The 24,984-nt window shown below is 40.3% G+C and overlaps 1 protein-coding gene across 1 annotated transcript in view; it reads right to left on the bottom strand.

Annotated features, from left to right (window-relative positions):
* LEKR1 (leucine, glutamate and lysine rich 1) overlaps window positions 1-23,393 on the bottom strand; it is a 190,739-nt gene extending 167,346 nt beyond the window's left edge. Inside the window, exons 1-3 of the mRNA XM_012556355.2 lie at window positions 21,077-23,393; window positions 14,848-14,937; window positions 1,099-1,313 (exon numbers count right to left, since the gene is read on the bottom strand). Coding sequence (XP_012411809.2) covers window positions 1,099-1,313; window positions 14,848-14,895 — 263 coding nt within the window. The 5' untranslated portion in view covers window positions 14,896-14,937; window positions 21,077-23,393. The remainder of the gene's footprint in view (window positions 1-1,098; window positions 1,314-14,847; window positions 14,938-21,076) is intronic.
* Between the last annotated feature and the right edge of the window lie 1,591 nt (window positions 23,394-24,984).

Genomic DNA, 24,984 nt, shown 5'->3' on the forward strand with positions numbered 1-24,984 from the left:
TAACCAATGTCATAAAACAGCATGTGTGTTACTGTTACATGAGAAACTATCTGTTCTGTAAGCCTTCACCTGAAGTACAATAAAATATTAAAAAAAAATTAAAAAAAAATTAGAGTGTGAGTAACACGAAACGAAAGAATCTCTAAAGGCAAAAACCATCTAAATTAAAAGTTGTAAACTGCATACTTCTTTTAATTTTTCTACTCATATATTATAAAATACTTTAAATTTTAAATTAAAGAAACTGTGACAAATAAATTCCTAGGTAAGGTCTAAGAAACATCTGATTCAACTGACATGCAAGATAATTGCATACTTTTATATTAAAATGTATAATCAAATTTAATAAAAGTACTTAATTCTAGGGGGTTTTAAAAGTGTCTGCCTTTATATAAACACAATATTCTTTAAATTTATGAACTCAAAGTTTACTAACATCAACTGTCAATATTTTAAATTGAGACATTTTCATTCATAGGAAAAAAGAACAGCCATAAAAACACCAACAAAAACTCTTCTGTTGAAGAGTTTGGATAAGCTCTTTAAAAGTGTCTTTGGGCAGGTTAAATTGCTGATTAGATTCTACAGTCTTAGGAACCCATTCCTTATTTAACCTGATCCTAATTTCAATGATCTAGAATTATGCACCAATTTTAATGCTTTGGTATCCTTTTCAAAACATGAAAACCTTATTCTATAAATCTAAAAACTCAAAACCATTGAAAAACAAATGTTAGGTATCAAAAAAATACCAAAATTCACCTGATTTTTGATAGACAAATTTTCCTAATGATAAAAAGTAAGATATATATCTAGGGGAAAAAAAAAACAAAACTGATCTATCTCAACTTATAGTCACTGAATTAATTGGTTGCTAATTGTTTGGATAGTAAACACATGCCTCAAAGGAATACTTCAAACTATAATTAGTAATTATAATTAGTAACTGTTAATCTAATTCACAAACAAATTTAAATGTATTAAAGTATAAATTATATCTAACCTAGGGAAATTCTAGAAAAACATTCAAAGCCTATTTATCTTCTGTACTTTTCTTCCAAACTAAATAAATGACAGAAATGAATAACACATTCCAACCTTTTTGTTTTGGATTCATTATCAATTTTGTACTGTTGAAGATCTTGGCTAAGAGACTGTAGCTTTTCTTGAAGTCTCTTTTCACGTTCTACACTTCCTTGATAAAATTTCATCTCTTTTTCCATTGCTTTCACTTTTTCTTCCATAGCCTTAAACTCATGAAGAATTAGATAGCTGACTCCACAGTACTTACAAACTTTTTCTTCAGAAGGCATCTAGAAAATAGAACATGCATTTACTGAAATTTCTTTTAAATTCTGAAAAATAAAGTTCAACTGAAGATGTTATTGAAACTATGGCGGTTAAACGAAATAAATATATACTGCACTATGCCATGGAGTAATACATTATTACATTGCCTACATCTGGATGAAACTGTTAAAACTGACATGATATTGAATCTGATTGAAAATCTTGGAATTAGAAAAGGACCTGTCACAGTAATTGTTTTTCCATGGTATCTCTAAGAAAGATCTACTCTTGAAATATTTTTCATAAAATAAAACTACAAATGATGACAACATCTTTGTATTTCTATGAACACTTTCTTGTTTTAAGATAAGTTTTCCATAAAGGGAGAAGAAATCACTGGCCTTAGCTGCCAACTGCTCTGTGATCCTGGCTTTTTCAGGTCTTATTTTCCTCATTTGTAAAATTATGGCATTGGACCAAATAAACTCTAAGTTCCTGTCCAGTTTTAACATTTTATGCTTCTAACAGAATTTAACATTCTGTCATAAAACTTCGAATAGGAAAAACACTTTGAACCTAATCTCTTCTCCCTAAGTCAGTTCTTCTCCCATCAGGTAGGCATGGTTAGAGGAACCCTGGTGGCACAATGGTTAAAGCGCTCCGCTGCCAACCAAAAAAAGGTCGGTGGTTGGAACCCACCATCCGCTCCACAGGAGAAAGATGTGGCAGTCGGCTTGTGTAAAGATTTACAGCCTTGGAAACCATATGGGGCAGTTCTGCTCTGTCCTATAAGGTAGCTATGAGTCTGAATCAACTCAACGGCAATGGGTTTGGTTTTCGGGTTTGGAGCTAGGCAGGGTTATACCCATTTTATAGATGAGAAAATTCAGACCACTGTAGTTATAACTAGCTGATATGTGAATAATTTGGAATGAAGATCCAGATCTATCTAAAACCTAGGCCTGTGACCATTTGTGTTTATCTACCTTGTGTATTTCAGCTGATCCCTTTTACTTCCTTCAGATAAAATGCTCATATGGCTCTGGCCAGCATGGGGACAATAAAAAAGGAATTCCAACAAAGTCAGGAGAGAGTTGGTTATTTTTTCTGTCTCAAGCATAAATATTTCTAAAGTAGCCTCTGCTTGTTTTGCTATTCACAAATCACAGGATAAGAAGCGGCTTCCTTAAATATTTGCTCTAGGGCAGCAAAGTGAAAGCAACACTTGGATTATCTGAGGAGTACTTACTCTCAAAGTCACCACCCTCCAAACCACAGAAACTGCTCCTGGGACCAGGAGGGATGCCGCTGTATCAGCCTATCACTGTCACCACACAAAAGTCGGTTGGTGTTGCTCATTTAAAGTTTAATAATAAAATGTTCAAATTGAAAACCATAATACAATACTGTGGGATTTGTGTGAATGGCTATGCAATCAACTAACTGCCACGGATTGCAAATTTTATAGATTTAGAACACATCAGGTTTCAAATAAATCATAAAGATAATTTGGTTCAAGCTCTGAATGGGTTTTTTGAGTCTAATCCAAACTAGGTAAATCGTTATCCAGCCTCTGTGTCAACATTCCCAATGATGGGGAACTATCTTCTAAGGCAGCCTACTATCTTTGGCAGCTGTGACGATTAGGCAGTTCTTTCTCATCCTGACCCCAAATCTATCTCACTGGTCCTAGTCCGCCTAGTAACCATGTGGAACAACTCTGGGCCTATTGCAGACAATGGTTCTTCTAATGTTTGAAGACAGCTATGAGGAACACTCCATGTCTTCTCAGGTCAATGTTTCAAGTTCCTTCGGCTGTTTCCCATATGACATGGTTTTGAATTTCCTCCTCATTCTAAAGAATTGTCTTGGAACTTGTTCCAGTGTTCTTTAACACGCCAGTGTGGACTCACTAAAACAGACTCAGAGAGGACTCTAGCTTTCCTCATTCTGAATACAAAATATCATCTACTACAGCTTTAGATCACAAATCTATTATGTACTGTAACTGGCTTTTATGATCAAAAAAGCCCCTATTAAGAAGAGACACTGCAGTGTAAAACCTGCAGTATACCTGATCAAAAGGGGGAAAATGCAGATCACAATTTCAAATTCTCATGGAACGCAGACTTTCTGGAGAAGAGGAGGCTGGATGAACCCCTGAAACTATTGCCCTGAGATAATCTTTAAACCTTAAACCAAAAATATCCCGAGGTCTTCTTAAAACCAAACAGTAGTTTAATTTAACTAGTAAAAATTGTATGCCTTGAGCATTATGCTCTTTTAAGAACGATCTATATGGGATCAAATTGACAACACCAACTTGAAAGATTAGATAGGAACCTTAGGGGACAGTGAGTTTATGCTAATGGAGGAGGAACAACTCAGAAAAGGAGGGTGAGAATGGTTGCACAACTCGAAGAATGTAATTAATGTCACTGAATTGTACACGTAGAAACTGATGAATTAGTGTAGGTTTTGATGAGTATATTCTCAACAAAAACAACAAAATAAAAAAAATTTTAAACCTGCAGTATAATGTCTCATTACACCAATCATTTCTTTTCCATCTATGTCCCCTTTTTGGGAAAACCCACCTTTCACAGCCCTGGTTCTTCTGTTTGGTCATGTGACTAAGGCCTCCTTCCACCCATCTATCCTATCTATGGCTGGTTAGTGGGCCAGGAGTGGACACTGGACCCAGAAGAACCAAGCCCTTAGCTGGGCTGAGCCAAATAGGTCTGTAAGGGTCGTAGACCTGGACGTTTAGGTCACTACTTACAGCAGCCAGTAAGAGTGAAGAGTCATGTGCAAGGTCCAGTGGAAGCCTCATTACTGGCATGAGAGACAAGAAGGCACAGATACACAGAGAGACACTGAGACACAGACACAGGGGCTCCAGAGAGAAGGAGAGAGAAGGCGGACCCTGTCACGGCCTTATACATGGTGACCTTCTAGTTTCTTGCGTTGGTCTCTCCTGAGACTTGGCTGCCCTACTTGACTTTGGGATCTTCTTCCACTATTCTCTCTTTTACCCCTTGAGCTACCTATTCCTTTCAACTAATACTTCTTATTCTGTTATGTAAGCAATTGGTTTTTCAGATCCAAGGGCAAAAATGCACATGTATATATATTTGTCAAAGTTATTGACTTTGGTATCCCAGAAGTTCTAAGATTCATGTGTTTTGTAAATTTGATCCTTATAAGCCATTTTAGCCAACTAACTCACTGATATAAAAAAATGTACTGAATATGACAAAGTTGAGACTAGAACTCCACAACATGTCATATCTCCTTGGTAGATATCGATCCATTTCTCAGCACACTTCAGGTACAACTCTTCAACCGGTTTTTAAACCACCCAATTCTCTTTGTAACCAGCCTATATTTACTCATATTGCCTTTTGGAATGTTGTGACAAACCTTGTCACATGGCTTTGTAAAGTCCACATATTCTATGCTCACAACAGTTCCTGGATCTAGTAAACCTACACAAAATGCAATGGCAAGGCCTACACGCTGGCTCTTAAAGAACGTAAAATTGGTCCAAGGGTTACTGTATTCTCCAATATATCCTCACTCCAGAATCTTGTCTGGGATTGAAATTAAGCTCACTGGTGGGTAATTTATGGATATTCTGTAAATGGAATAGCATTTGTGCATTACCCCTCTTATTCCCTACACATCCTCAAAAATCACCAACAAAGGCTCTGCAGTCCCATTCAAAGTTCCACTCAGTCTCTAGGAATATAAATTCATCCAGGTCAAGAGACCTGAACTAATTCAGAGCAGATGGGTATTTTCTTATAATCTCTTTGCCCATCTTGATTTTTGGTTCATCCTCATCAATTTGAAAATTATACTGCTTACTCCAAGGCATTTTCATCCTTATCCTTTTGGCTATTAATCACAGTTCTTACCCTGCTCCTGGCAAAGTGCCGTATCCTTATTCTAAAGAAAATCCTTGATGGGTGGAGCATATTTGCAGAAATAGTATATCCTTCGCAGTTGTGAAAACTATTGGAATATTATTCCACCCTAACAATCACGGGGGGGAAATGCTAAAATAAGGGAAGCAATACATTTTATAGAATAGGTCTTCTTGAAGTTCAGCAAAGAAAGCCAAAACATGACATTCATTATTTTAAGAAATAAGGCAATAAAATCATAATAGTCCAAAAGAGTAGCCTCCTGACATCTAGTACAACCTGAATCATCGACTGATCTATGTTAAATAAATACACTGCACGAAAGTTTTCAATGCCATTAAATTGTAAATAGTTTTCTACAAGCAAAACTGCAACAACAAAATGCAATAATTCTTTCAAATTCTTAGTGTCTGTATGGGCTAACTATTTAGGACATTTCTGTGAAACTTGAGAAGATAAGAAATACTGTAATTATGTTCCCAAATGAAGTAAAAGTTATCTCTTTTTTTCATGAAATATAATTTGTGCTTCATTCTTGTAACTTCGTGTTATATCATTTCCTCATTTTGTAAGTAAAATAACGACATGCTGTCATACTTGACAAAAAGGCTATCATTAACAGGATATTTTTGTTTTCTACAAGACGTACTTTGGAGGAGGCAGTATATTAAACAAATGCAGATCCATTTGAAAACAAATTATAAAACAAACTTCTCAGAAAAATGTACTTTTAAAATTATAGTTATTTAATATAAAAATGATGCAAAACTTTTAAAAGGTTAAATCAGGCTTCAGATTCTTGTCAAGGTCCTGTCTGTGCTTCAGTGAGAAAAGGTACTCAGTAACCTCCTGCTGACCAGCCGAGGCATTCCCTACTCCACGACTGTTTCCTTCCTTTCTCCCCCATCCATCACATGTGTTCTGGGCTTCCAAAAGAAGAAAGGAATAAACTATTCCACAAAGGTAAGAGTGACAGCAGTATAAAATATAAACACTTCTGAGAGGTTTTGCATTTAAAAACATGTTTTCACTCAAAAGAATGAGTGTCTAGTAAATTTCATTCCTGTTGGGAGGAAAAAATTTGACACTGGACAGTGGATCCTCCTAACCATTAGTCACACAATCAACCCATCATTTCACAAAGGCCATCAGGATCCTTTATTATTAATAAGCCAACCTGCTGCACTATCAATTTAAAAATCAATTTCGTAAAGAGTATCTACAAAAAAACCTACAGGTACATTATAGGTAATGGTGAATACTAAATGCTCTTCCCCTACGACTGGAAACAAGGCAAGGATTGCATTCTCACTGCTCTTATTCAACATAATGATAGAAGTCCTAGCCAGAGCAACAGACAAGAAAAGAAATAAAAGGCATACATATCAGAAAGAAAGAAAACTGTCACTATTTGAGATGACATGATGGCTTACCTAGAAAATCCCAATAAATCTATAATAAAACTCACAGAACTAATAAGTTCAGTAAGGTTGCATGATTCAAGATAAACACACAAAAAAAATTGAATCTCTATATATCACAACAAACACATGGGCACTGAAATTAAAAATATAATATCACTTAAAATGGATCACCAAAATGAGATACTTAAGTATAAATCCAGCAAAACAAGTCTAGGACTTGTATGTTGAAGACTATAAAGCGCTAATGGAAGAAAAAAAAAAAATCAAAGAAGATTTAAATAAATGGAGAAACATACTGTGATCATAAGTTGGAAGATTCAACATAATAAAGATATCCAGTTTCTCCAAAATGATATACAAGTTTAATGCAATTCCTATCAAAATCCCAGCAAGATGTTTTATAGTCCTAAACACATTTATTCTAAATTTTATATGGAAAGGCAAGGGAACTGAAATTGCTAAAACAATCTTGAAAAAGAAGAATAAGCAAGGAGAATCTTTCTACTCGATTTCAAGATGCAGTTCATCTGATTACTGATTGATTACTTCTGTATGGCCTTTCTAGGCATGGTCTTGTAACCCCCACCTGGGTGACTGGGTAGGGCTGTGTGATAGGATAATCCAAGAAGACTGGTCAGTTTATCCTTAAGAGAGCCAATTCCAGACCAGAGGGGAGGAGCCAACCACCACCACAAAGAAAGGAGAGACCCGGCAGCAGGAGATGACGTGGTGGGCTCCGGACCACAGAGAGAGAAAGCTGAGTGCCTTTGGGCAGAGACTGAGGGCCAGGGAGAGGCGTGCCTGCGAGCACAGCTGGGGAGAGGCTGTCCTGATGGAAGAACTGTATCCTGAGTGTTCTTGAGCCTGAATTGTTACTGGTAATTCCCTGATAAACCCCACAGTTGTGAGTATGGTAAGTTCTGTGTGGCCATTGCAGTGAATTACCAAACCCAGCAGAGAAGTAGAGAGTGCTGTGTGAGGGACGGTTGGTGTCAGAATTAGTAAAGATGGCAGAAAGAGGAGGCTTGTCTGGCCTCTGCCTCATGGGAGTCAGCCTCGCGCTGTTGATCTTGGTTCTCTTTCCCCCTTGTGGGGTTGGAGGAGGTTAGACACTGCCCCATGCCATTTTTACACAAAACATACTATATAGCTACAGTAATCAAGACTATGTGGTACTGGTGAAAGGACACATATGCAGACCAAAGGAACATTATAGAAAACCCAGAAATAGACCTACATAAACATGGCCAATTGATTTTTGACAAAAGTGCAAAAGCAGTTTAGTGGAGGAAAGATAGACTTTTCAACAAATGGTGCTGGAGCAACTGGGCATCCATAGGCAAAAAAAAAAGAACCTCAATCTAAACCTCACACCTTATACAAAAATTAACTCAAAATATATCACGGACTGAAATGTAAAAATACGCTTTTAGAAAGACAACTTAGGAGAAAATCTTTGGGATTTAAACTAGGCAAAGAATTCTTGATATCAAAAGTATAATCCATAAGTGGAAACACTGAAAAGCTAGATTTCATCAAAACTAAAATTTTTCTCTGCAAAACATCCCCGTGAAGATGATAAAAGCAAGCTACAAACTGCGAGATTTTTAAAAACCACAACTTTCACAAACAACTAGTATCCAAATTATATAATGAACTCTCAAAATCCAGCAGAAAGAAAACAATCCAATTAGAACATGGGCAAAAGACATGAAGAGACATTTCACCAAAAAGAATATACAGATGGCAAATAAGCGCATGAAAAGATACTCAACGTCATTAGCCATTAGAGAAATGCAAATTCAAACTATAATAAAAAATAGTGACTCATCAAATGCTGGGGAGGATGCAGAGAAACTGGATCATTCATACTCTGTTAGTGGGAACACAAAATGGTACAGCGACTCTGGAAAAGAGTTTGGCAGTATATTAAAGACAAATACATCCAACTATCATATGACCCAACCACTGCATTCTTGGGCATTTATCCCAGGGAAATGAAAATTTACGTTCACACAAAAACTGTAAACGAATGTTCACAGCAGCTTTATTTGTAATAGCGAAAACCTGGAAAAAACCCAGAAGTATTTCAGCCATTAAATGGTTAAGCAAACTGTGGTACATTCATACCATGAAATATTATTCAGCAATAAAAAAAGAATGGACTATTGGTACGGCCAACAACCTGGATGAATCTCCAGAAAATTATGCTGAGTGAAAAAAAAACTAATCCACAAAGGCCACATACTGTATGTTTCCATTTATGTAACATTCTTGAAATGAGAAAATTATTGAAATGGAGACCAGATTAATGGTTGCTAGAGGTCATGGATTGGGGGTGGGGGAGGTGGGAGGAATCCCTGTTGTGACGGAACTGTTATATAACTTGACTGTATCGATATCAGTATCCTGGTTGTGACACTGTACTATAGTTTTGCCAGATGTTACCATTGGAGGAAGCTGGGGAAAGGGCAGACGGGATCTCTTGGTGTTATTTCTTACAATTGCATGTGAATCTACAATTATCTAAAAATAAAATGTTTAATTAAAAAAACAATAAAAGTAAAAATAAATCAATGTAACAATAAAATACCACACATTAATTCATAAACACATTTTATTGAAGACAACAGATAAGTGGTAACTTTGGTGAAGGGTAAGACAGTACACAATACTGGGGAAGCCAGCACAACTTGTCCAACGCAAGGTCCTGGAAGCTCCATAGACACATCCAAACTCCCTGAGGGACCAAATTACTGGGCTGAGGGCTGTGGGGAACATCTAGCCCAACTGGCATAACATAGTTGATAAACAAAATGTTCCGCATCAACTTTGGTGAGTAAAGTCTGGAATCTTAAAAGCTTGTGGGCAGCCATCTAAGATGCTCCATTGGTCTCACTCCATCAGGAGCAAGGGAGGATGAAGAAAACCAAAGACACAAGGGAAAGATTAGTCCAAAGGACTAATGGACTACAACTACCACAGCCTCCACCAGACTAAGTCCAGCACAACTAGATGGTGCCCGGCTACCAACGACTGCTCTGACAGGGATCACAACAGAAGGTCCTGGACAGAGCTGGAGAAAAATGTAAAACAAAATTCTAACTCACAAAAAAAGACCACACTTACTGGCCTGACAGAGAGTGGAGAAACCCTGAGGGTATGGCCCTTGGATACCCTTTTAGCTCAGTAATGAAGTCACTCCCAAGGTTCACCCTTCAGCCAAAGATTAGACAGGCCCATAAAACAAAACAAGACTCAAGGGGCACACCAGCCCAGAGGCAAGGACTAGAAGGCAGGAGGGGACAGGAAAGCTGGTAATAGGGTACCCAAGGTTGAGAAGGGTGAGTGTTGACATGTCACGGGGTTGGTAACCAATGTCACAAAACAATATGTGTACTAATTCTTTAATGAGAAAATAGTTCGTTCTGTAAACCTTCATCTAAAGTACAATAAGAAAAAAAAAGACATTGAGCCATTTCAATAAATGCTGATTTCATTATCTATGACATACCTATGTCTATTTAAATATGCTTCCCAATTATATCTCCTCCAATACCTATTTTTCCACCAGGAAACCTCATCTTAGTAAACTCTGTGACCCTCTATGGCCAGCCAGCAGAAGTGTTCTTGACTACAAACTGACAAATGCAGATTTTTCACGATACAGAGTAATATTTTGAAAGAACTGTCTTTCTCAGTAAACGACCTTGGATCACAATATTAAGTGAATGTTCTCTCCAAAAATCATATCGCTTCCTACTTCTTTTGTTTATCAGGCTTTAAAACTACAATTGCTAAACAACACACCACATGTCCCCCACATACAGACACACACATATGCCCACTTTTGCAGGGTGTTAGTGCTGACATTTCTGTGGCCATTTTCTTCTCCTCTTCCTCTACTCTAACTCAATACAAAATCTGACCCTAGCCACAGTGGCCCAAAATGACCTGGAAAATTAAGTTTATTTTTTCTGGCAACGACAATCTGTGCTTGGAAATATAAACCTGTTATTCTGAATAAATTTCAAAGTTCCAAAGTACTAAAATCACTTTACTGAAACAGGACAAAATGAGCTGTTACTGCCGGGGAAAGGGACTGTTATCCCAGAAAGAACAGTGTGCTCTTCAGCACTGCCACTTCTGTTTTGCAAAATAAACAACTTTAGTCTCTTTATTTTACTTTGTGTCCTGGGTAATAAAGACCTCCTGGAGCTAAAATTCTATTACAAGTGTTCGTTTTGTCACTTGTTAAAAAAACAAGAGTTCAGTTGCATTCTTGCAAAATAACTAATTTTTCCACTAGTTTGTTGCTATTGTTTTGACTTCTGCATATGACCTCCAGCAAGCACAGCAAAGGGAAAACTGTTCATTGCTTTCTTATAGAAAGAGGGGTCTATATGTCTCTCGAATGGATTGACTTACCTGACGGGAAGAGATACAGAACTATTACTTTGTTGATCTATAAATGATGCTTTAGTTTTACACAGTAGCAATAAAAACACAGAACCGTACTATTATTAAAGCACATTCTGCTTTCAGAATGCTGGGTGAAAATTCCAGCAGTGCTGCTGGTTAGGTACGAGCCAGCTCAGGCCTGGAGAGAGAGCAGGTTTAGGGATACAGTCTAAGTATACACAGAAGTCAACTGTAGAGTCTAACAGGAGGTAAAGATGACAAGCCTGGTCTTGCTGTCCAGCTTATGGGCCTTGTCATGGATTGAACTGTGTTCCCCAAAAAGTATGTGTCAACCTGGCTAGGCCACGATTTCCAGTATTGTGTGGCTGTCCACCATTTTGTCATCTGATGTGATTTTCCTATGTGCTGTATATCTTACCTCTATGATGTTAATAAGGCAGGATTAGAGGCAGTTATGTAAATGAGTCAGGACTCAATCTACAAGATTAGGTTGTGCCTTAGATCAATCTCTTTTGAGATATAAATGAGAGAAGCGAGCAGAGAGACATGGGGACCTCATACCACCAAAAAAACAAGAGCCAGGAGAATAGCACGTACTTTGGATCCAGGGTCCCTATGCTGAGGAGCTCCTTGACCCAGGAAAGACTGATGACAAGGACCTTTCCCCAGAACTGACAGAGAGAGAAAGGCTTCCCCTGGAGCTGGCACTCTGAATTCAGACTTCTAGCCTCCTAAACTGTGAGAGAATAAATTTCTCTTTGTTAAAGCCAACCACTTGTGGTATTTCTGTTACAGCAACACTAGATAACTAAGACAGGCCGGTATTACCTTTTTTGCCACTTACGAAGATGGAATTCTGTTGGAATTCTGATCTGTGCTCAGTCAGAAATTAGATGAAAAGCAAAAAGACCGAGGAATGGGAGTCATCTTACTCCTTCCTCCCTATGATTCCCTGAGGAGACGAGACTGGAAGATGCTTTAACAATTTCAGCATTCTAGTCAGGCAATGGATTCTCTAAGTGTAGCTTACTATCAACATTCTTCCACACCCTTTCTCTCTGGTGGCCGGCTCCTCCACCATCTTTACATTGTCTTGCAACTCCTCCTTTTCTACTATGGCGCACTGTGTTATTAATAGCATCTTAGAGTACAGACATTTTCATACTCTAGTTTATCAGCCATCCTATTTCCATATCATACAGCAAACGTAAATAAGACTCGCGTCACCTTCTCTTCCCTTAATTCTATACTAACCTCCTTGCCTAAATACAGAGAAATAAATACATAAATAAAACACAGCAGGAGCTTTCCAAGTAAGAGGAGCGAGCGTGCAAAACCAACACGAAAAGTTAACAGAACAAGAGAAGACAAACCTTTGAAAGACGTCTTTGCTACACACCAGTTCACCCATCTCAAATCCTTCTTAAAGAAATGGAACACAGTTTCCAAGCTATTACAAAAAGAATCTTTGTTTTCTTCATCTTAAAAATAAAGGGGTTCCAATCTCGACTATTCCTGTTATTACTACAAGCTATGTATCTTTTAAACTTTATTCTATATAGAATGACATATGCAAGCTGAGTAAATAGATACACTTGTCCATTCCATATCCAGTGATTGCCCGATGATCACCAGGCAATTAAATAAGTTAAATTTCTGATAAACTTGATAAAGCAAACACAGGTAAGAAGCTATGGGAAAACAAATAGCAGACTCATTCTTAAAGACCGTGCTTTTATAGACTTAGGGATGCATGTACACATTTTGGTTGCTTTATAATCAGGCAACCAGGCCAGTGTCTGGCACATAATAGGCACTCAGTAAATACTTGTTGTACAAATAGATCTGTAAAAGTGAAACTCTGGGATCAGGAGGTAAGTTTTAACAAGGACAGAAGGACATTCAGTAGGACAAGGGTTACAACCAGAATACTTATCCCGGGCCTTGGTCAGCTCAGCTTCTCCCCGTGTCCCTACTTCTCCTGCATTATCTGGACAGCTGCCATTCCTGGTCTGAGATACAACTGTAGATTTATGAAATGCTTGGTTTTTTGCATTTTTTAAACAATTTACTTATAAAGAACTGTAAGCAGGCAAAAAGACACTCATAAAAATCTTATCAAAATAAATATTCCTTTATGTATTCAAAATATTCTAAGTTGTTAAACATTCTTTAACTTGGCCATCTTATTCCCACTGCTAAGCTTTGCTGTCTTGGCCTAGGATGCCCTACCCCCCATCTGTCTACAGAATACTCAGCCTTCAAGGGTCAACTCTAGCCCCCCTGTGCACAGAGCTCCCTCGACCATCCCCATCCTCAGGGGTTCCTCTCCCCTGCTCCATTCTCACAGCAGGTATAGCTACTAAACTTATATACTGCCTTATAGTTTTTTTATGTGATTATATATCCTCCTCCTGACAGATGATTAGTATCTGAAGTGCCGGTATTGTTTCTGGTAGGTTTTTTGTTTTGCTTCTTTTAAACTCCACCACACCTAGCCTAGTAAGCAGAAGGAACTCAGTTGAGGGAGAAAGGAAGGACATTCCATGAGTGTCTTTTCTCTGGTGAGCACAAGCTATGCATATGCTTGCATAGCTGAGCTCTCTCTGTGCTTATCATCGTACACCTAACTCAAAAGGTGAAGCGATTTAGATGCAATGGTTTAAAAGTTCTTTTCTGATAACTGGACTTCCTGTCCAGTTCCTGCTGGGCTGCAGTTTACACAGATCTGAAGGACAGGCACTAACAGTAACCATCAAGCTAAATCAACGGCGTGATGAATGCTAGCAGGCGCGCTAGGCAACAGGCACAATGAATAAAAGCATACCTGAGAGCTGACTGCAATTTTTAATTAAAATGTAATTAATGGGTTGGTGGTTAATTACAAGTTGACTGTAGACTTACGGAAAAAACTGAATGAGTAATGATACCTAAGGTTTAAGGTTTTAACTCACAATTTAAGCCAATCATTTCCAAAGAGATTTTTTTTTAATTATACTTTTGAAAATGGATGGATTGCCAGACTAAAGCTGGGAGATATGTTTTTGCCTGAAGACAGATGTGAACTGGCAGGGAAGAGAGTAGCCAAGAAAACTTGAATAACTGTTTACTAACCAGATTACGTGAGTTGATAATGTATAAAAGGGCTTAAAACAGTGCCTGGCACGCGGTAAACAACAACAAAAAAAACCCAAACCCACTCCTGTCGAGTCAATTCCATCTCATAGCGACCTGCAGGACAGGGCAGAACCGCCCCCCAGGGCTTCCAAGGCTGTAAATCTTTACGGAAGCAGACTGCCACATCTTTCTCCCATGCAGTGGCTGGTGGGTTTGAACTACCGACCTTTCAGTTAGCAGCTGAGCACTTAACCACTGCACCACCAGGGCTCCTTTGGCACATAGTTGGTGGTGAGAATTGGCACAGGTGAAACTGAAATAGACCATTACACAGAGAAACCTAAAAATCTAGCATCATAAAAAGTTACAAACACAGACATTCCTGGGGCCTTCTTGTCACAAGGGCTCCACTAACATCTGGACAAATGCTACTGGGCTGGAATATGTACCTGTCTTCTTTCACAGGGACCAACATTCTTCCACTGAAATGAATTCTACAATCCTGCTTATTATGACTATTCCTTCCCCCTCTCCACCAATTCATTACAGATCCCAAGACTAAAATAAATATTAAACCTCTGAATTCATTCTCCTAGGTTTTAGAATTATCTAGCTGCTAAAATACACCAGGTGTTAAGCTGTAACTTCATAATATAATGTCCTACCTTTTGGATTTCTTCAGGTAAAGCATGCATGGGGATGTGACGATCCATAGTTTCCCAGAATATACTGAGAGAGCTCTGATGTAAAATAATCTAAAAACATTGATGGCAACAGTCAGAATTTAATGAGAAGAAAATTCAAATTAAAAGATCATTTGTCAATTCTTGGGAGTACGTGGGATGAATCAGTGATGACTGTTTCAACAGACATTTCATCAGCATTGAGTTAGATGCTACAACTGGGTTCTTCTCAGTTAGCTATTAGGCCAACAGAATAGGAAGGAACCATAGAGAGTGACTGCTGAGTTACCAGTAAGATCTTCTTTCTTTAAAACTTATTATCTACTAGTAATTTCTGGTGGTTTACCACTCATTATTTGTTTCACAATTACAAAATAAGGAACACTTTCACATTTTAAATAGACTCATTTATTTCAGTGCAAAAAGGTTTTTTTTTTTTTTTCTGAAATGCTGCTAGAAAAAAATCTAAATATAGTGATTTAACTCAGCTGATGGTAAGAAAAACAATTGTGGCATGAATGCTGGTTTACATGATGAAGTGCAGAAAAATATTTAGAGTAACCAGATTAAATGTGACATGCAGGTACTAAACAGGCAACCCCCACTCGTCTGTCAGTTTGTCATACTGTGGGGTCTTGCGTGCTGCTGATGCTGGAAGCTATGCCATCAGTATTTCAAATAGCAGCAGGGTCACCCATGGTGGACAGGTTTCAGCTGAGCTTCCAGACTAAGGCAGACTAGGAGGAAGGACCTGGCAATCTACTTTTAAAAACACCTGATGAATACCAACGGAACACTGTCTGATAAAGTGCCGGAAGATGAGACCCTCAGGTCGGAAGGCACTCAGATACGACTGGGGAAGAGCTGCCTCCTCAGAGTCGACCTTAATGACATGGACGGAGTCAAACTTTTGGGACCTTCATTTGCTGATGTGGCACAACTCAAAATGAGAAGAAACAGCTGCAAACATCCATTAATAATAGGAATGCGGAATGTACAAAGTATGAAACTAGGAAAATTGAAAGTTGTCAAAAATGAATTGGAATGCATAAACACTGATATCTAGGCATTAGTGAGCTGAAATGAACTAGTATTGGCCATTTTGAATCCAACAGTCATATGGACTACTATGCTGGGAAAGACGAACTGAAGAGGAATGGTGTCACATTTATTGTCAGAAGGAACATTTCAAGATCTATCCTAAAGTTTAACACTGTCAGTGATACAATAATATCCACATGCCTACAAGGAAGTCCAGTTAACACGAATATTATTCAAATTTACACACCAACCATGAATGCCAAAAATAAAGAAACTGAAGATTTTTACCAACTACTGCAGTCTGAAATTGATCAAACATACAATCAAGATGCATTGATAATTACTGGTGATTGGAATGTGAAACTTGGAAACAAAGAAGGATTGGTAGTTGGAAAATATGGCCTTGGTGATGGAAACGACGTCGGAGACTGCATGACAGAGTTTTGCAAGACCAACAGCCTATTCATTGGAAATACCTTCTTTCAACAACATAAACTCAACTATACAAGTGGACCTCGCCAGATGGAATACACAGGAACCAAATGGACTACATTTGTCGAAAGAGATGATGGAGAAGTTCAATATCATCAGTCAGAATAAGGCCAGGGGCTGACTGCAGAATATACCATCAATTGCTCATATGCAACTTCAAGTTGAAGTTGCAGAAAATTCAAACAAGTCCATGAGAGCCAAAATGTGACCTGGAGTATATTCCACCTGAATTTAAAGACCATCTCAAGAATAGATGTGATGCATTAAACACTAATGACCAAAGACCAGACGAGTTGTGGGATGACATCAAGGACATCATACACGAAGAAAGCAAAGGGTCATTAAAAAGATAGGAAAGAAAGAAAAGGCCAAAATGGATATCAGAAGAAACTCTGAAACTTGCTCTTGAAAGTAGAGTAGTTAAAGCAAAAGGAAGAAATGATGAAGTAAAAGAGCTGAACAGAAGATTTCAGAGGGCTGCTCGAGAAGACAAAGTATTATAATGACATATGCAAAGACCTGGAGACAGAAAACCCAAGGGAAGAACACGCTCAGCATTTCTCAAGCTGAAAAAACTGAAGAAAAAATTCAAGCCTCAGAGTTGCAATACTGAAGGATTCTATGGGCAAAATATTAAATGACACAAGAAGCATCAAAAGAAGATGGAAGGAATACACAGAGTCACTGCACCAAAAAGAACTGATCGATGTTCAACCATTTCAGGAGGTAGCATGTGATCAAGAACCGACGGTATTGAAGGAAGAAGTCCAAGCTACACTGAAGGCACTGGTGAAAAACAAGGCTCCAGGAATCAACTGAATACCAATTGAGATGTTTCAACAAACGAATGCAACATGGGAAGCACTCACTTGTCTATGCCAAGAAGTTTGGAAGACAGCTACCTGGCCAACCAACTGAAGAGATCCATATTTGTGCCATTCCAAAGAAAGGTGATCCAACAGAATGCAGAAATTATCGAGCAATACCATTAATATCACACACAAGTAAAATTTTGCTGAAGATCATTTACATCAACAGGGAACTGCCAGAAATTCAAGCTGGATTCAGAATAGGACATGGAACAAGGGATATCATTGTTGATGTCAGATGGATCTTGGCTGAAAGCAGAGAATACTAGAAAGATGTTTACCTGTGTTTTATTGACTATACAAAGGCATTCGACTGTGTGGATCATAACAAATTATGGATAACATGCAAAGAATGGGAATTCCAGAACACTTAATTGTGCTCATGCAGAACCTGTACATAGACCAAGAGACAGTCGTTCAAACAGAACAAGGGGATACTGTGTGGTTTAAAATCAGAAACAAGTGTGCATCAGGGTTGTATTCTTTCACCATACTGTATGCTGAGCAAATAATCCAAGAAGCCAAACTATATGAAGAACTTGGCATAAGGACTGGAGGAAGACTCATTAACAACCTGTAATATGCAGATGATACAAACTTGCTTGCTGAAAGTGAAGACTTGAAGCACTTCCTGATGAAGATCGAAGACTACAGCCTTCAGTATAGATTACTCCTCAACATAAAGAAAACAAAAATTCTCAGAACTGGACCAGTATACAACATTATGATAAACGGAGAAAAGATTAACATTTTCAAGGATTTCATTTTACTTCGATCCACAATCAACACCCATGGAGGCAGCAGTCAAGAAATCAAACGACACATTGCACTGGGCAAATCTATTGCAAGAGACCACTTTAATGTGTTCAAAAGCAAAGATGTCACTTTGAGGACTAAGGTGTGCCTGACCCAAGCCCTGGTATTTTCAATTGCCTCATATGCATGAGAAAGCTGGACAATGAATAAGGAAGACCAAAGAAGAACTGATGCCTTTGAATTATGGTGTTGGCAAAGAATACTGAATATACCATGGACTTTCAGAAGAACATACAAATCTGTCCTGGAAGAAGTACAGCTTAAATGCTCCTTAGAAGTGAGGATAGCGAGATTTCGTCTCACGGACTTTGGACATGTTATCAGCAGGGACCAGTTCCTGGAGAAGGACATCATGCCTGGTAGAGGGTCAGGGACAAAAAGACCATCAACGAGATGGACCGACACAGTGGCTGCAACAATAGGCTCAAACATAGCAATGATCGTGAGGATGGTGTAGGACCAGGCAGTGTTTCGTTCTATTGCACACAGGGCTGCTATGAGTCAGAACCGACTTGTCATCACCCAACAACACACAAACGAAGAGTCGTCAAAGCATCAGAAGGTAAGTGCCAATCTTAGCTAAGATAGACATTTATATAATTGTAATGTGGACATTTTACTTTTAATAGATTTTTATTTTCTAATAAAACTCTATCTCTGTTGTCGTAAAACCACAGAGGATGAATGCAGCACTTTAGTTTTCTTCTGTTGTTGTTGTTTAATCCTTCCCAAACGTGGAGAAAAAACAGACTGTCCCGTTTCCTGAGTGAGGGATATTTATATATATACCTAAAGGGGGAGGGGCAGTGAACTAAGATGATACTGGTACAACTCCATAGTAGGGAAGAAGGCCTGAAGGTGGTGAGTTATAGACAAGGAGCAATCTAGGAATTCAGGAAAGGAGTATGTCTTATCTTTGGGTGGGGAGTTAGTTTGTGAAGGCTTCCTGACATTTGATCAGGGCAGGATTTTAACAGAGACTGAGCCAAGCATAGTACTGTATCAGAGAGAGCAAACTCAGCCCTAACAAGGTGGCAGGGAAATAGTACTTGGCAAAAAGTCCTGCAATGGAAGTATTTTTGTAAATTGTGCAACCTTTGGAAGAAGAGAGTATTCCCCATCATCTGTGTTAAGTACAAAGACCCCTAGTTTTAATGACTTGCTGTTTAAAACAACTAACGGGCTGTCTGCCTACATAAAACATAATACGATGTGTATGTGTGTTTTGGTAAAGTTAAAACTAGGATTAATTATATCAACTTAGGCCCAAACAGCCATGTACATTATAATAATATGGTATTTCACAGATTGTCACAGTGATACGTGTCCAGAAGGCTCATTATTCTAATTTCTGCCATTTTATAACAGACTCACCATCAATAAAATAAGATGGTACCATCTTATCTCTACTAGGAGTAGAATTTTCCCTAAAATTACCAACTAATTCTCCTTCTAAAGTTTCACCCATAAAATTATTTGAAAGGATGAATCTGAGTCACAGTATAAACAAAGCAACATCGAAACAATTTTTATTAGGTACCTTCATTATCTGTGAATCTAGTCTAACTTTGTGGCTTTATTACACCAAAGGGAGAAATTGGAAGGATCCGATTACTGAGGAAAAATCAAAATCTCCTACCAACCCAGAAAACCCTCTCCACAAACGCAGAAAGAAAATTTTATTATTGAATAAGCATTAAACCAGACTGCAATGTACATCATAGGTAATCTGTTGATGAGATTACAAAAAGAAATCTCACCTTTTTATACAGCCAAGCAAATACAATCCATAGCATCCATGTTCTTAAGATAAATGGGAACCTCGTCCTCAACTAAGAGGACCTGACGTACTATTTTCTACACATTCTTTTAACAGTTCAGCTTAAATTCACCTGGTAACTGGAGATGCCATCCGTGCTAACTGCCTTTGACGAAAGGAATACTTATCTCTGTGACAAGGCAGTTAGAGCCTGGAATAAGGTACCTCGTTTAACTCCCATGGTGACAAGGAGACAAAGGTACTATCTTTCTTCATTATGTTCTAAAGAAATGGCTACCAAACCTTCAAGAAAAAAACATTTCTGGGCTTTTAAAAAGAATTACATATATATTGGAGCCCTGGTGGCACAACGGTTAAGAGCTACCGCTGCTTCCCAAAAAGTCGGCATTTCAAATCCACCAGCCCCTCCTTGAAAACCCTCTACGGTAGCTATGAGTCGGAATTGACTCAACTGCAACGCCGTGGTTTTTTTTTTTTTTTTTTTTTTTTTTAAATACATATTAAAGTAATAGAAGAAGGATTCACAAGTACTAGGTTTTTCAAGAAAGGGGGTGATGGAAGGTCTCCCTCTTTTGGCAAGACGGAACATTTTTAATTTTTTAATTTATCCTTAGATTACTTTGGGTGTTTGATCGAAATAAGCCCATTTTATTCTTTCACATTACACACGCACAGGCTGTCCTTGGCAAGGAGTGCGCTGGTAACTGGCAGCAGCTACATAGATGTTAGTGAACCTACTCGCCAACAGGATGACGAGGGAGATGTCACAAACGCAGAAACGTCCTCCAGTTCACTTCCGCTTCCCTTTCTCACACCAGGGCACATTCGGGCCCTTCCGTAAAGAACCGTTCCCCTGGCGTGAGTCGCCGCCACGGGTAGGTCAGGGGCAAGGGAAGCAGCCCGTCAGGTGCTAAGACTTTCCTGGAGTGGAGGCCGCCAGAACTGCCGGGAGGCCTCGGAAACCCGTCCCTCTGCCCCGGTTCCCGGGAGACCTGCGTGGCAGGGAGGGCGCGGGAGCGAGGCCGAGCCGGGCCCTCCGGGAGAGGGGTGCCCGGGCCGGCTTGCGCAGACCAAGCAGGGCGCAGCGGGGCGCGGCTGAGGTGGGAGCCGGGACCCCATCCCCGTCCGGCGCCGCGGGGCCGGCACACCTCCGCTTCAGTACTGCGGAAGGACGGGGGTCATCCGGGGTCTGAGGGAAGCCATTGTCTCTCACCTAGTCTTCGCTCCGCCGGGGGCGAAACGGCTTTCCCGGTCTCCCGGGCGACCGTGCGGCACGTCGGCTTGACGTCAGGGCGCGGTGACGTCACGGAGCACGCCGCCCGCCGACGCGGAAGTGGGGCTCCCCTGCGCCGCCTCCGGGCCCCATGGGCCCGGCGGAAGCCGGAAGGTTGCCGCCGGGATCTGAGGCGAGGGGGCTTGTGACACGGGCTGCGAGAATGCGGGAGACGCCCCTAGCCCTGCGGGGAGCCCAGGGAGGTGCTGCCGGGGTGAGGGGCCAAGGCATCTTCCTCTCAGTACGCCGGGCCTAGCGCCCGTGGACCCCCAAAACCAAAAACGAAACGCACTATCGGGGAGTTTATAACGACTTATAGGACAGAGTAGAATTCTTCGTAGGGTTTGCAAGCCTGTAAATCTTTAAAGAAGCAGACTGCCCCATCTTTGCCCCGCGGAGGGGGCTGGTGGGTTCAAACCACCAACGTTTTGGTTAGCTGCCGAGCGCTTCAACCGCGGCTCCACCAGGGCTCCTGGGCGGTGGACTCAGCAGGGGGCAGTTATTGTGCTTGAGCCGTAAGACGAGAGAAACCTGTAGTGTGGTCAGGGTGTAAAAGGGAATTCTGTCATTGAAGCCAGGGCAAATTAATCGGGTAGGCATTGGTAAAACTTTTAACCTAGTCCAAAAATAATCAAGATGACGGTCTCGTTTTTAAACGTATCTTGAGACCTAGTACACTTTATATAAATCAGGCTGCCTTCCCTTACACGTGAGTCACTTTCCTTCAGTCATACATTCATCTGTAAAAAAAATACTCAGTAATAACCTACTACGGGCTAAGCACTGCATACCTGGATGGGGTGATTTGCTGTGACTAACCCAGGCAGGAGCAGCAGGTGGTATGATTAGCAGGTGACTCATTCATTGTCCAGATCTCTCTATCTGAGGATTGCATAAAGTCCAAAAGCGCAGCTCTTCGAACAACAAAAGAAAAGATTCCCGACTCATTAGCTGAGAAATAAACTTGTCACTGCTGAATGAAGTAAGGTTGAGTAAATTCAAAGGAAATTAATTCATAAAGCCTGTAGATTTAGAGAAGTGATCAAATGATAGGGAGCAGAGCAGCGCTGGTACAGTAGTCATACTGCCAACTGACAGCTGTTTATTGGGGGGGAATGGCAGCATGAAGTGCAGAACACTTCCTAAAAGCCTCGTTCTTCAGCGCACTTAAAATCTGGATGATGTACCTGTACATGTAACCTGATTGATATTTTTTGCCCCAGCGCCTACCAGTGCTTTTCTGTTTCCACACCCTCAAAGAGGGCTTCTTTCTTCATCTGGGACAGAGAAGCAAGAGAGGATTGAAGAAGGGATTAGGGAGAGCAAAGGGCAACCAACCAAGTGGTCAGAGTACAGCATGCTCATGAGTCATGCACAGAGCTTTCAGAGCTATTCCTCCTAATCATGTTCCTTTGAGGGACAGGATAGGTAGCACTGTTCTCATTTTGTAACAATGGTGGTTTAGATACAGGGCACAAAAAAAAAAGTTCATCCAGAGCCATTCATTGCTTTATCTGGAACAGGAAATGCTCCCCTAAAGCAAGATCATTCTGTTCTGAGGCCAGTTTAGCTAGTAGTATGATTATTAGCAATAATAATATTGAGTGTTTCCTATCGATAAGGTTAGATTCCAAAGACCAGGTTGTTTGTTAGGCAAAAACCAGTGTTATGTGAAAATGGAGGATGACCACATCAGATCACAAAATATTGTGTGGGACACATATATCCCTCTGGACCTGAGAGTTGGATAATGTAGGTGGGTGCTCTATGTCCTGCTGGTCATGAAAGGGTTACTGCCAGGCGTGTTGCTAATACGCAAAATAGTCGGATAGTAGATTTTTCTCTATTGTCGTAAATGCAAAATACCGGATAATGAGATAGTCGATAATTGAGGAGTAGGTGCATATTATAAGGAAAGGAAACATTGTGTGGTTTGATTTTTCTCTGTTCTTATTCATCTGCACATTAATTACACTTGAGACCAATTTTCCATCCACCATAAACGTCCCTTTAGACTTGTACTGTCCTATAAGGTAGCTTCATGTGGCTATTTAAGTTGGCTGAAATTAAATAAAACAAAAAATTCAGTTCCTTCATTGCACTAGCTACATTTCAGGTGCTCAGTAGTCACACGTGGCTACGCACAAGACAGCGCAGATATAGAACATTTTCATCACGGTAGAAAGTTCTATTTGACAACAGTAGATCCAGGTAATGAGTTAAGTTGTAAAGAATAGCCTTTTTTAAAGGGTAGCAGTAAGAAGTGTTATTGCTGAAGCGCACAGCCCAGATGAAAACTTGGGGCAGGCTATTACAAAATAGGGTTTAAAAACCTTAGGAAGCCATCAAGCCTCTCTGCTGTGTTGGTCTGTTTTTTTCTCAGCTCTCTCTGTTGGTCTCAGTCTCTCCCTTTATCTACCTTCCCAGGTTCCTCTCCTTACCCTTTTTGTTTTTCCATTTCTTTCCCCACTCCATTACTGGCCATACTGGTTCCAAAGTATCATTTAAAACCTTCCCATAATTGGGCATACTGGATGAAGTTTTGTGTTATCCTGTTCTTAATTTTTAAATCAGCTAAGTTTCACATTTGACTGTGACTCTCAAACAAACAAAATCCAGTAATAACCAAATTAAGTTTCTCTTAACTTCTTCTGTGGCCCGTGATTACTCTTTTTTCCCTTGTGGGTCAGTGACCTCTGAAAGAAAATGAAAACGCTCTCTAGCTCTCGAAGCGGAGTCTTTCTAAGGTGGTGATTGTCAGACTGGGGCTTTCTACCTGGTCTGCAGACCTTTGTGTTGTAGTATTGATGTTTGGGAGAACACAGCGTCTGTACTTTTGTTTCTGTTACGAATTTACCGAAGATATTTATCTAGCAGGGCCGTGTCATTCATCCCGTTCATTTTAGTCAGTAGTTTTTCTCCTCCTCTTCTCCCTTGCCCCGCCACCCCCCCGACCCCCATGAAAGCTTGTGGGAGAATAGGCACTTCGTCTGAAAGGCTGATAAGAAGGAAGTCTACCCGAGACTGCTAATTCCAAAGTGAGCTCAGAATTGGTCAAAGGCAACATGACAAAATTACAAACTTAGCTCCAACTTTATTGGTCATCTGGGCGAAAAGCATTGTTTTGCTCACATAATATTGAGAAAGTTTAGATTCTGGCATCTTATAAAGTCCGAGACCTTTTTTTAATGCCCTTGGGGCTTTTGAGTCACCACATTAAAAAAAGGTCTCCCCAGTTAGTATGCTAGGGAGACCAGGCACTTCTGATTTTAAAATAAAACATTGGAAAGAAGGCTTCCGGGAGGAATGACACACGCACAAAATCACGACTCTGTTATTAATCTTTGTGCAGTGTGGACAAGACTCGCGCCCCAAAGCCGCCGGCCTGCACCGTTCGCGGTCCCTGCTCCGGCTCCTTTCCGTGTAAGCCCGTCTCAAGAACTGCACCTACGCGCCATGCCTCTTCAAAGTTTTGCTTGGAGATTTTCCCCGGCATGATTGCTTATTGACAGAGCAGTTCTGGTTCCCGGTTCGGTTAGTGCACCCTGTCTGAGTGGCTTTTATTACCGAATGTTACCCACGTCCTGATAACAAGGAGACGCCGTGTCCTCCTAGCATGACCTGACTCCCCGTCCCGGAAATGTAGCGTGACTGCTCTCCCCGCTGGGGCTGTAAACCGGGAAGGCGGGCACGCCCTCCAGCACCTGCGCCTCCCGCCCAGAGCGCCGGCAGCTGGCCAGGCCCGGGAGGGCCGGGTGTGCACGAAGCGCGTGCGGCGCCAAGCCGGCAGGTCACGCAACCCCGCCGCCTGCGTGCCAGCCGCCGCCGCTTCCGTGCCCCCCCCCCCC

Source organism: Trichechus manatus, unplaced genomic scaffold (assembly GCF_000243295.1).
Source record: "Trichechus manatus latirostris isolate Lorelei unplaced genomic scaffold, TriManLat1.0 scaffold00062, whole genome shotgun sequence".
NCBI lineage: Eukaryota > Metazoa > Chordata > Mammalia > Sirenia > Trichechidae > Trichechus > Trichechus manatus.